The 13,313-nt window shown below is 46.2% G+C and overlaps 1 protein-coding gene across 1 annotated transcript in view; it reads left to right on the forward strand.

The window, feature by feature from the left end:
- zgc:113232 (uncharacterized protein LOC541546 homolog) overlaps positions 1-13,096 on the forward strand; it is a 60,739-nt gene extending 47,643 nt beyond the window's left edge. The window contains exons 20-26 of the mRNA XM_056286941.1: positions 264-308; positions 449-481; positions 8,485-8,631; positions 9,141-9,317; positions 11,136-11,226; positions 11,647-11,724; positions 12,891-13,096. Coding sequence (XP_056142916.1) covers positions 264-308; positions 449-481; positions 8,485-8,631; positions 9,141-9,317; positions 11,136-11,226; positions 11,647-11,724; positions 12,891-13,096 — 777 coding nt within the window. The remainder of the gene's footprint in view (positions 1-263; positions 309-448; positions 482-8,484; positions 8,632-9,140; positions 9,318-11,135; positions 11,227-11,646; positions 11,725-12,890) is intronic.
- Positions 13,097-13,313: the final 217 nt, after the last annotated feature.

A 13,313-nucleotide genomic window follows, 5' to 3' on the forward strand; every position in this document is an offset into this window, starting at 1 on the left:
TCAGTGTTTCAGGTTCTTCTCATAGCCCTGAACCATGACCCTGTAGAAGACACTTACACAGACGGTCAGATAAAGGTAAAAAACAAAGTCATCGGCTGTCATCAGAACAGAGTCATACCCCCAATCGACCTTGTGAGCTCATGTGACTTATCAGCTGTCAGCATTAGTTTGGTGGTTTTATTTTAGTGTCTGCCTCGTACCTTTACTTACAGGGGGGACATCCTCCTCCCACTGTTCACATGCTGTTTTTTTCTTTTCCTTAGGGTGCGGCAGGGAAAATTGGTATCAAGGGGGTGAAAGGAGAAAAGGTGATCATTATTTGTTTGACTAGAGGGACTGATACTATCATCTTTACGCCGTAATTTTCATTTAGTCTACTTCCTCCTTTGACACCTACAAGGATTTCCACTCATTGGTATTTTTATCTTTCTTGCTGATTCTCTTATAGGGAAGTGTGGGCGGCAGAGGAGACAAAGGACAGGTAGCATGATGTCATAAACACACCCACATGCACACACCCACACACTCCTGATAAAGTTCTCAAGAGAGTTGTAGGTTAATACATGTTAAGGCTATTAATTGAAGATACCTATAGTAAAGACATTTCAATGGTTTTTGGTACAGTAAATATCTTACAAAATGCGATACATATCGTGAGCCAGGATTGAACCCATGTTAGTCAAGTTGAGTCTTTGCTCTTCATGCCCATTGTGTTACAGATTTCAATCCCCCTTGCAACACAGGAACATTTTTAACATTGATAGCTATAACAAAAAATAATAATCACACTCTCTTCAAGGCGTGTTTGACTCACTCTGTCAGCAATATCAAAGATTTGCAAAGAATATGTACATATTAAGCGTTTTGACTGGAATCGCAGTGTCCTTGCCTGTTTGCCAAATGGTGATGCTAAAAGTAATTTTTTTCAATGATGACTGTCTGTAGGGAGTTAACTTAGCAGCCATTGCATCGCTAGTTCTGATCAGCCTGTAACTCCTTCTATATCTACTACGTTGGTGAATTATTGTAACACCCATCCCATATTTATCTAAATAAAATCTGCAGTCTGTTACTAGTATGGGCGGGCCCTGGGTTATGATCTAAATAAATGGCGCTCTTACCTTATCAACTGGTTACCAAAATGTGCTAATGCTGTAAATAAACTGTAAATATTGGCGGTGCCTCCGTGACTAAAAAGAAGTAACGTGAATTAAGACTTCCTGTTTACCTTATGAATTATATGAATAGTCTATTTTCTAAATATGTGACACAACACCTTTAACTTAAAATGTACCAAAATATAGATATTTATTTAACAAGCAATATGAAATGAAATGAGGAATTGTAGACAATGATAATATAGATATGAAATCACAATAGTAGGATTTGTATGTAAACACAATGTATGGCTTTAAGCCATGTAGGTTCAAAACCTCGAAAAATAATAAAGCGGAGTCTCCAATTAGACTCTGTTACCAACTTTCAACAACACAAAATAATAAAGTGGGCCCACACACTCACATGATGCAGCGACACAGTCGAACTTTTACCCAGACTGTCACGGGTACGTTGCAGGCCTGAAATGTAGCTTGGGAGCGGTGCGGCCTACAAACTGTGATGGCCACTTCGCTTGGTCACTGCCAAGTATAAACAAAATGCACGTGCAGGAATAGAGGGTTGTACTCACGAGTCCCAGCGCCAGGGGAGAGGGGCAACGATGGTGGGAATCAGGGTAACCGCTCGCGCAGCGAGCACCAGATGATGAGAGAGAACGAATGCCATGTCGAGGAAACAGCAGGGCAGTCCAAGGTAGCACGGCAGCCGGGAGGACGTATCAGTGTTGTCCATGGAGGTCTTCCCTGCTCACCGTTCACCTTGTCCCGACTCCTTTTGAATAAAATAGAGAGCTAAGCTGCCAAGTCCCGACACTATCCCGGTTTGAGCTAGTAACAACTGGTCTCAGGCAGCCAACATACAAAAGCAACACACACAGCTAACGTTGCTATGCTAGGCTAATCGCGGCTAGCGATTAGCTAAAACATACATTTCTTAACTATAACGAGTAGTCATAGCAAATAATACAGGATATAAATTGCATAGTTACCTTTAGTAGAAACAATATACACAAACACACGATGAAATTAACTGGTCGTCAATCCCCAGACGGTCTGCATACAAAGTTCACGATCAATGTCAAAAATGACAGGTTCACTCTGTCGTGTCCAGCTGCTGTCTGCCTCTGTCACCCACGAAACCAAGTATTGGGGGCGCAAGCCCCACCCCTTTTCCTCTGAATACACTATCAGATTGGTTAATAATACAGGATACAGGAATTACATTAAAGGAAAAGAATGAATGACATTTGGATTAAATCAGGTTAGGTTGTTAAATTTAACAACACGTGCTGGACCATGTGTAATTCAAATAAACTATGTTCAACTATGAACGTATGACGTATGAGCCTAAACCTTGTAAATAGTAAAACACACATTACTATTCAATATTATGAAACTCTATGAAATGACTTTTTAAAACTATTTATATGATCTTAACCCTCTCTCTTAAATGAATTTATTTCCCTAATAATATGACATTATTTATTCTCTGCATTTTTAAAGCCTGATATATTTAACCAGGGTTACATTATGATACCACTAAATATATTGTGTTTGTATTGCTTGTCTTTATAGACAAAACTGCAAGGTTGACAAACGTCTACACTTTTCATGGAGTTTTGTGAGGAAACTTCTCCAGATCATCAACATGTTACTCATGTGCTACATATAAAGACTTAGCGATTCTATGCTGTTTTGGAGGAGTGCAAGCACCGGAAGTCCCAACCACCAGAATAGTGATTAGTTTCTTAAAAATGGAAGAGCTCGGGCGTCCGGGTGATGTGGCGGTCTTGCCTACCAACATGGGGATTGTCGGTTCAAAATCCCCGTGTTACCTCCGGCTTGGTCGGGTGTCCCTACAGACACAATTGGCTGTCTGCAGGTGGGAAATCGGATGTGGGTATGTTTCCTGGTCGGTACACTCACGCCTCCTCTGGTCAGTTGGGGCGTCTGTTCAAGGGGGACTGGGGGAAATAGCGTGATCCTCCCACATGCTACGTCCTCCTGGTGAAACTCCTCACTGTCAGATGAAAAGAAGCGGCAGGTGACTCCACATGTATCGGAGGATGCATGTGGTAGGCTGCAGCCCTCCCCGGATCAGCAGAGGGCGTGGAGCAGCGGCTGGGACGGCTTGGAAGAATGGGGTAATTGGCCAAGTACAATTCAGGAGAAAAAGGGGGAAAATATCCCCACCCCCAAAATGGAAGCGCTCTACCTATTTCTCTCGTTAGCCAACTTTGGTAATGGGCTCAGCCTGACCCTACTCCTTGAGTTAGGGCTAGCATGGCTAGGTCTAAGCCCATTTAGGATACGTTATGACTGTTCCAGCCACTAGGGTGTACAGATATAATTTATATATATTGAATAAATTAGGCGCTTAGTATAAAAAAGGATTAAAACTTTCTCAGTCAGAATCCTCTGTTCTTTAAAGAAATTAAATAAAATGTAAATATACCTTGGAGTTATTTTCCACTCTCCAATTAGATGCATTGCATTAGAGCTCTTCAGATATTTTCCCATGCTAACCAAGAATTAATGAATCTGGTGAGACATCTGATGGCTCAGACGAAGGTGGGCTCCTTTTCCCGCACGTTTTCCTGCGCCAGCTCCCGTCTCCTGTGCGCGCGGCTTTGGCTAACTCCCCGTGTCTGGCCGCTGGTGACTGCCGAGGTTTGGCTGAGGAGGCCGATTGGGTCCTGCTGGCTACCAGACGGTTCTCTGTGCAGAGTGTGGCATCGGAGCCTCTGCAGCCGACGTCGGAGGACGCGGACCCGGCAGTGGTGGCTGAAGTGACTGCCCGGAGACGGCGCGGGAGAGGCCTCTGTTTCTTCCAACAGCGGTTCGGCGGCAAGGCGAGGCGCTGCGTCCCTCCGTGCACGTTTGAGGCGGCGGGAAACTCCAGGGCCAGCGCTCAGTAGCAGCTCTGGGCGCTGGCGGACGTACTGAGCTGCTCTTCATTAAGGACACGATGTCAGGAAGACGGTTTCTGGTGGACTCAGGCTCGCAAAAGAGCCTCCTCCCTCCTGCTAAGACAGACAGGTCGGCCGAAGGCGGCGGCCCACAGTTAAGTGCAGCTAACGGTTCGTCCATTGCGACGTTTGGCACAAGGTTGGTGACTGTTTGCTTCCACGGGCGCCATTTTGAGTGGGACTTTGTAGTGGCCGCCATTACTGTTCCTATTATCGACGCGGATTTTCTGTGTGCTAATGGTCTGCTGGTTGATGTTGCAAACCGCCGTTTAATTGATGCTGTGTCTTTCGCCACTGTTCCGTGCGAGACAGGGGGAGCCGGGCCGTTAACACACGCTAACTTTTTGGCATTAGGGGATGTTTTTCAGCGTTTGCTGGCGGATTTTCCATCGGTGACTACGCCTGCCTTTTCCACCGCGGTTACTAAACACGGGGTAGAACATTTCATTCCCACTCTGGGACCGCCAGTTTTTGCGCGCGCGCGGCGCCTCGACGCGGTAAAATTGGCTATAGCTAAGGAGGAGTTCGCCATCATGGAGCGTCTGGGTATAGTGAGGCGTTCCAACAGCCCGTGGGCCTCGCCGCTTCACATGGTGCCCAAGGCGGATGGGTCGTGGCGGCCTTGCGGCGATTTTCGCCGTCTGAACAACGTCACCGCCAATGACCGCTATCCCATCCCACACATACAGGACTTTTCCATACGCCTGGCAGGTACCACTATTTTCTCTAAGGTGGACCTGGTGCGCGGCTATCATCAGGTTCCCGTGCGCGCAGAGGACGTGCCCAAGACCGCAGTGATCACCCCGTTTGGGCTTTTTGAGTTCGTGCGGATGCCTTTTGGCTTGAAGGGGGCAGCGCAAACCTTTCAGAGGCCGATGGACTCGGTGTTGCGTGACCTTGCTTTCGTGTTCGTTTATCTCGACGACATACTAGTGGCCAGTCCGTCAGATGAAGAGCACCTGGCGCACCTGAAACAGGTTTTCCGTCGTCTGGACGAACACGGCCTGATCGTCAACCCGGCCAAGTGTCCGTTTGGACTGCCGGTGATTGACTTCTTGGGTCACCGCATTTCGCCGCAAGGCGCGGTCCCGTTGCCTTCTAAGGTGCAAGCGGTGGCGGAATTTCCCCGCCCAGTCTCTGTTATGGCATTGCAGGAATTCTTGGGCATGGTGAATTTCTATAACCGTTTCCTCCCTCGCGCTGCCCACCTCCTTCAGCCACTTTACGAAGCCCTGCGGCTTAAGAAGGGTAACGACCCTGTCGACTGGACTCCCGAACAGGTCCAGGCCTTTGACGGAGCTAAGTGCGCCCTGGCTAACGCTGCCCTCCTCGCCCATCCCACACCCACGGCGTCCATAGCTTTAACAACCGATGCGTCTGACATAGCCGTGGGGGCTGTGGTTGAACAGCGTGTGGCGAATGCGTGGCAGCCACTCGCATTTTTTAGCTGCAAACTGCGAGATAGCGAGCGCAAGTACAGCGTTTTTGACCGGGAGTTGCTGGCACTGCACCTTGCAACCCGGCATTTCCGCTTCCTTCTGGAGGGTCGCCCATTCACGGCTTATGTGGATCATAAGCCGCTGACTTTTGCCATGTCCAAGGTGACTGAGCCGTGGTCTGCTCGTCAACAGCGCCACCTAGCGGTGATCTCCGAGTTCACAATGGACATTCAGCATGTGGCCGGGAAGTCCAACCCTGTTGCTGATTGTCTGTCGCGTGTGCTTGTGTGTCCTGTGCACTTCGGTGTGGATTTCTCCGCTATGGCTGCCGACCAGCCCAGTTACCCGGACGTCCTTGCCCTTAGGTCAACGCGTACCGGTCTCAAGCTAGAGGACGCTGTGATGCTGGAAGGCAGTCCTGCCCTCCTCTGCGATGTCTCCACCGACCGTCCCCGCCCCGTTGTTCCACTGGCCTGGCGCCGTCGAGTTTTCGATTCGATTCACTCCCTCTCGCACCCTGGAGTTCGGGCGTCGGTGAAGTTGGTCGGTTCCAAGTTCGTCTGGCCTGGCCTCCGCAAGGACGTCAAGGGGTGGGCAGCTGCATGTGTAGCGTGCCAGCGCGCTAAGGTCCACCAGCACACTAAATCGCCCCTCGAACCGTTTCCGATCCCGGCCAGACGTTTCGACCACGTGCATGTGGACCTGGTGGGCCCTCTACCTTCTTCACAGGGTTTTACGCACCTGCTCACGATGGTAGATCGGACCACCAGGTGGCCAGAGGCTGTCCCTCTATCCTCCACAAAATCCTCGGATGTTGCACGCGCTTTTCTTTCCTCCTGGGTCGCCCGTTTCTGCACTCCGTCAGATATCACCTCAGACAGGTATCACCCTCAGGCTAACGGGTTGTGTGAACGTTTTCACCGGTCGCTCAAGGCGGCGCTGCGCTCCCGGATGGTAACTGGGTGGAGCGTTTACCTTGGATTATGCTCGGGTTGCGTTCGGCTCCTAAGGAGAACCTCGACGCGTCACCCGCTGAGCTGGTGCTCGGTCAGCCGCTCCGCGTCCCTGGGGAATTTTTGCCTGGGAGTTCCGCTCCTCGACCCCGTCCGGCCGTTTATCCTTTTTTGTCCGACAGCACTCGGGTTCCAGGCCCCGTTCACCACTGTTTTCCGCGGTCGTTCGTGCCTGCGGAGCTCATGTCGGCTCGTTTTGTTTTTGTACGGCATGATGCTCACCGCTCACCCCTCCAACCCCCATACGATGGCCCATTTCGGGTTCTTGAGACGGGTCCTAAGGGTTTTGTGCTAGATATGGGTGGGCGTAGGGAGCGTGTCACGCTTGACAGGCTTAAACCGGCGCACAGGGTGGCAGGCGAAGTTGTGTTTCCGGCCCAGGTTCCCCGTCGGGGTCGTCCTCCTTCCAGGACCCCGGCAGTGTCTTCACGGGTTCAGCGTTCTGCTTCTCAGCCGGCTTTGGACTGTGTTTCACCTACTGTTTCGGCTGAGGGACGGCGCAGCCGGTATGGCAGGCTGCTTAAGCCTCCAGTGAGACACTAATTTTCTTTCCGGCAGTCCCTTCTGGGTGTTCGGGGGGGGGGGCGGGGGGCTGTGTGGCGGACACTAGGGGCTATGCCTCTCACCCAGCAGGAATGTGAGCTGGGGGCGTGGTTTACGTTCCCGGACTCGCCGGTGCAGGGTTGTTCCTGCTGCAGTTGGTTTTTGGAGTTGAGGAATAAACATCAAACTCGCCTTGGTCTCCTGTGTTTTTCCTCATTCCTGCCACACAACTGCCATACCATGAAATGCCTTTGCAATGCAGCCGACTTTGTTGCTAGATGGTCTGAGGCTGAGCCATGTAAAAAAGAAAGGCCGATGTTCATTACTACAGGATGCCTACTCTGTGACGACAATACATTTTTAATGCATCTTCTCTATGTGCCTTTATGAAATCGAGAAAAAAACTCGGTGTTAATGAAATCATCTAGCATAGCCCATTGTCTTGTGATCATAGAGATTTGTAGACTGTGATTGATAGTGATTGATAATGAACTCTAGTAGCATGTCTTTACATGACAGATAACGTTATGAGCGAGTTCTGAATACTGGCTCGCTGCTCTGCTCGCGTTACTCAGGCGTCCCAATTCAATTCATTTAAACCTCCTTCCCAAAGGGGACTTTGCATGCCCTACGCAACGCTGTAGTACCAAACTGCACCACTCTAGGTAGCGCGTAGGGTGGGTATTGGGACAGGGCCTTTGATTGGGCTGTGGTTGCTTGGTCACAGACCTGTTGCGCCCTCTATTGGTCGGTCAGTGATAGAATTATAGTTCAAAATGGTCACTCACTGGCTTTCAACGTTGGCAAGTGACGGTACTGCTGCTGTTCAATCAATATACGTATATTTTGCACTGAGTCATTTTTAACATTTTGGCTCATTTTGTCAATGTTGCATGAATTATGTGGGGTTTTTGTGATTACATTTGTTATTCTATCTAGCTCGATTTTGGTCTCAAAATGCACCAAATTGATGCATTTAAATTGTCAATATTGAAATTTTTTCTTCCGGGGGAGCATGCCCCCGGACCCCCCTAGGGAGTTCCAGGTCCATCCATAATTGGCCTGGCCCACCCAAAACTGAAATCCTGGAGCCGTGCCTGGTGTATAGGTTAGGGATGTTTGCCAGATAGCCTTTGCAAATTGTCTGATGGTGAAGGCAGGGTTTTTCGAATTCTATAAAGAAACGGAAAATATGTGACAACTAGTTACAGGTTAGTGCAATATGACATTGAGAAGGTTGAACTGAATTATACAGACTTGTCTCCCGCTTACCACCCCGATGTCTCACCCGCATTTCTTCAGTCCCGTAATTTCTTGTTCTCTAAGTTTTTCCCCTGTCAATCAATTCTTCCTGTATTATCTCCTTTTCCCAACATTTAATCCTCTTGTCCCTCTCTCCTGACAGCAAGGACCCAAAGGTTCTATTGGTCGTGTGGGCATTCCTGGCCCTGTAGGGCCCCCCGGTATCCCAGGGCCCAGAGGAATGCCTGGTCCAATTGGAGACCTAGGTGTCAAAGGACAAGTGGGACAAAAGGGAGGTCCAGGTGCCCCTGTGAGTAATAGTCTCTGATCGAGTAATAGTTGATCGATTGTCAGTTTAATAGAACAATTGGTCTCCAGCACACCTCCATATGGATGGTGAAAGCTGGGCAAGGCTTACCTAGGTAGACATAGTGATGTACAAATAAACTCCCACATCCTATCTCAGATTTACCCTGAAAACATTTTATCATAAATGCATTTTAAACAAATCTAACCATATAATTCACATTTTTTTTCTTCATGTTTTCAACAAAATAACATTTTAGATCTTAGTACAAGATTATATTACCTGTTAAGGATGCCATGGTGGCTTAGAAACTGGCACTATTGCCTCAAACTGAAAAGGTCTTGAGTTGGACTAAGCCAGCATGGACAATGAATGTTATTTTATTTGAATGAATGAAACAAATAAAATGAATACATGTTAAATAATAAATAAATGAACAAACTACTTGTTAAGGTGATATTTTTCAATGTGGGGGTGTAAATTGATTAAATGCTCGACTCTTCCATCTGCAGGGACCAGGTCTGACTGATGAGCAGGTTCTGCAGCTCTGCAGAGGCGTTGTGACGGCCCAGATCTCTCAGTATGCTTCCTCCATCAGGGCCAAGTGTTCCCAGGGTTGCCCCATTAATAACCGAACCCTTATCGGACCCCCAGGAGCCAGAGGGTTGCCTGGATCACCAGGCAAACCTGTGAGTCACCAGGCTACCAGAACTGAAATCATGAGTCTCTTAAGAATTTGGAAGTGACATTAGCCTGAAGAACTGATTTTCTGAACTTGCAAGCCAGACAATCCAAGCTAGATAATTTTGTTGATCTTTCATATGATTCAAAAAGGTGGATCTGTCCAATAATTAGATGGTTGAATCAAAGCTTTAAAATCCATACAGGCGAGGTGTGTAGTTGAAATGCAAATCAGCAGGATTGCCTACAACAGTGATGACATTGGTGAATAGTGTTAATGAGAAATCAGTATCATGGGCATGTCCCACTGGTTGTCATGGAAATTACTTCACATTGTAAGAGTCATGAATTTGCCTCTGTCATCATTGTCGTTTGCAATTCACTAGCGTCCCATCTCAATTACATAGGCCCAACAGATCAATCTCTACAACTGGAATTGTACTGTCTGCTGTTTGGATGAGCCTACCTTCTTGAATATGTTTTCATTGAGATGGGAGTCAGTCCCTGTTTGCCAAGAAAGATTAACATGAACAGCTGGCAAGACTGGTATGGTTTTCAAGACTACTGATTTTAACCATGTGTTATTAAGGCCTGATGTATTGCGTCAAGAGTAAGCTCATTTTCATTTTTACCAAACACTATAACAGCAGATGTGTGACAGTGTTTTCACTGTGAAGCAGGGAGCTGCAGAGAAACAGCAACCCTTGCCTGGATAAACACTAGACAACTGGGCTTTCACTCCTACCTAAAATGAACGTGGGCGGTCAAGATAAATACCCATTTGAGATATTAATGCATTACATATGTTAGTGTTTAAAGAAACTACTGAGACCAAAATTAACATTTTAACAACTTTAATACTCTTTTTAAACAATTTAAACTTCAGAGAGACATGGTCGAACATGAATAGCAAAATTGAAAAAGTGAAAATATTACCTGAAAAATAAAAAGGAAAACACATATTGCTGATCTAACAAATGTAACAAGGCTTATAAAAGGTGAAATGTAAAAAATAATAATAAAAAAAACTGAAAATAAATATTGAAACAGGTCCCAAACAACAACCAGAACTTAAAAACTACCAGAATGACTGTGGGCGGTCATTTTGACCGCCACGGTTTTTAAACTCTATATTCTGTCAAGATAAATACCCAATTGAGATAATACTACATTACATATGTTAGTATGTCTGTTAAGAAACTGACACCAAAATTAACATTTTGACAACTTTTAATAATTTTTTAAACAATTTAAAATGGCTGCTGTCCAACACATATAAAATACTGCAATGCATCGGTGGTAGTCATGGTGCATCTGAAACGGCATCTGTAACCACATATGTTGGCAATAATCAAAAAACAAATTTAGACTATTACTATGCACTGGAGAACGCTAGTTTTTTTTCTAGCACAGCGCACTGAAGTTCACGAAGGAAATGATGTGATCAAATACGTCATAAATGGTGACATGACGCGCACGATCATGCGCAAATTACAAGACGTCATTTTGACCGCTCATGGTCGTTTTAGGTAGATCTTATCATAACTTTTGTGTGTGTGCAATTGATCTAAAACTCATTTTAAATACAAATATGCAATTTTAGGAGGCATGTCTGTTATCTTTTTTTCCCACCACAAAGTTATTAAACTTTGAAAATCCTAAAGGGTCATAATGACCGTCTTGGTCGTTCTAGTGTAAATCAAGGTTTGAAAAATCTAAGCTTGTATATTGAAAAGATACATAAAGGTGGAAGATGCTCAGATGGGACAAAACCAACTAGTTTTTGTTTCGTTCTTTTTCTGTCTTCCTCTGCTTCCATCTGTCAGGGCAAAGCGGGCAAGACTGGTGCCAAGGGAGCCAGGGGGATGCAGGGAGACAGGGGGATGGAAGGTCAGAAGGGTGCCGAGGGTGAGAGAGGTACGTCCAGCCCCTTAATGACAGAAACTGACAACTCAGGAACAGCTGACATCTAGTGACGGTCAGCAATTCTTTTGTTGTTTTCACCTCTTCAGAAAAGGCCCTCACAGGTCCAGGAGTCAGTACAGGCTCCCCTATAATCCTGTGGATTTTTTTAATATGTATATGTTGTTTGCAATACTTTCTTTATGGATTTATTGAGACAAATGCTTTTAGTAGGATTAGTCGTTACCGTGGCACAGTAACTCCCAACAAGGCACTGGGTTTCAGTTGATAATTTTAGAAGCTCAGAAATTTGTCTCAAAAACACACCTGATTGTTTGTGGCTTTAAAAAAAAGTTACCCTTAAGCAGAAATCTTTGTTGGTGACAGCTAACCTACGTAGTGCTAGCCACTAGTTCTTTGTGATTTCCTCATCAGGTCAAAAGGGCCCCAAAGGAGCTAGGGGGGATCCTGGTACAGGCCTGCCCGGACATGATGGACTCCAAGGCCCCACAGGTGTGATGTTCAGCTGTCCATTATACTTCTCCAGTGAAGCTGCCAGGGGGCCACTGGCATGTCTGTGGTTATACTTGGCAGCTTTCAGTGTAAACATGCAGAACTAATTGTTTGTGTGAGGCATGGCTTTGTGAAATATTTTCTTTTGTCGATAAGCAGAGACAATACTTAAGAGCATCGCTCAAATAATTACCAGACATTCCCACGTCATAAAACTGATAATGGCCTCTCTTGAAAAACCAAACACCTACGACCTACTGTAATGCTGGTAGTTTGTTCATCTTCATTCCCACTGTCATTACTGTCTGCACTGTCAGGTTGCTAGAATACAAAGCCTGCAGTGATTGGCAGATTCACTAAAAAAAGGAGTTGACAGCAGTGTGTGCTGCTTTGAACGTTTCATCTTTATTTAGGTATTGTAAAGTGCTCTGCTCTGGCAAAATAAAACAGGTTTAGATAGACGAGGCTGTATTTCAACAATCTAAGTGCACAGTGTAAAGTGCATGGCACAAGTGCATTAAGAGTGTGTCCAAATCCAGTTTTGATATTTGGCAGATAATCTGAGCGCAAAGTAAGGCGCATGGTTCAAAGGGGTTGTACTTAGTCTCTTAATTAATCATAGGTGTGTTTTGGGTGTAACATGAAATAAACCAATCAGTGTCATCTCCCATTCCCTTTAAAAGCCAGGTGTGCTTGCACCTTGGCGGATTGCTATTATAATAGCAGATTTTCTAAGAAGTAGGCATGTTGTGCACCCTCCTATATAGGCACATGTTACTATCTTAATACTGAAGCCTTAAAATAACAGTATAATACTGTGCCATTGACTTAAGACAAGGTTTTAGTTGGTCAATCACACAATCACTTTCCGCAGCCTCAAAATAGCAATGTACCTGTACAACAAATGCACCTGCCTACACCTCATTTTAAAACCAACTTTTATGTACTTGCGCCCATGGGCGCAAGTACATTTGCTATTTAAATAGTGTAGGTGCTGGATGGGACAATGACAACTGTGTCGGTCTGAAACTAGCAAAGATGCTTGCGTTGCACTTGGCACCGGGTGCAAGGTTGAACCCATGGTGTTCCTACGCAGGGAAAGTAATTTCTGATACTTTACTACAGGTTCATACTTTCAAGTTATGATCTTAACTTTCTCTCCCCAGGTTTGCCAGGTCTCCCAGGAGAACCCAAGAATGGCATGGAGGGTCCTCGCGGTTCTCGTGGGTTCCCTGGTCCTGTGGGTCCACCAGGCATGGCAGGAATCGCAGGAGTGCCCGGATTCTGCGAGGCCCGAGATTGTAGCATCCATGCGCCAGTGATGCGCAAAGAGCAGGGCCTGGTAAAGAGACTCTACAGCCCCAAGATGTAAGCCCAAGCACAGAGCTGATGGTGTGTGAAGCAGGGATGTTCTGTGCTTACAGGGTTTCAGGGTGTCACCTCATGGTATGATTTGGGCCATTTTATTAATGCCCTAGTTGACATGGGAACTGTTCTTGACCTTGGCTCTAAATAGCACTCTGCTTACAATGTTTAGTGTTATGATCTCTTTCAAGGCCTTCTCTGAGTCACTTCTCTTGTTGACTGGA

Source organism: Lampris incognitus, chromosome 9 (genome assembly GCF_029633865.1).
Source record: "Lampris incognitus isolate fLamInc1 chromosome 9, fLamInc1.hap2, whole genome shotgun sequence".
In the NCBI taxonomy this organism is placed as follows: Eukaryota; Metazoa; Chordata; class Actinopteri; order Lampriformes; family Lampridae; genus Lampris; species Lampris incognitus.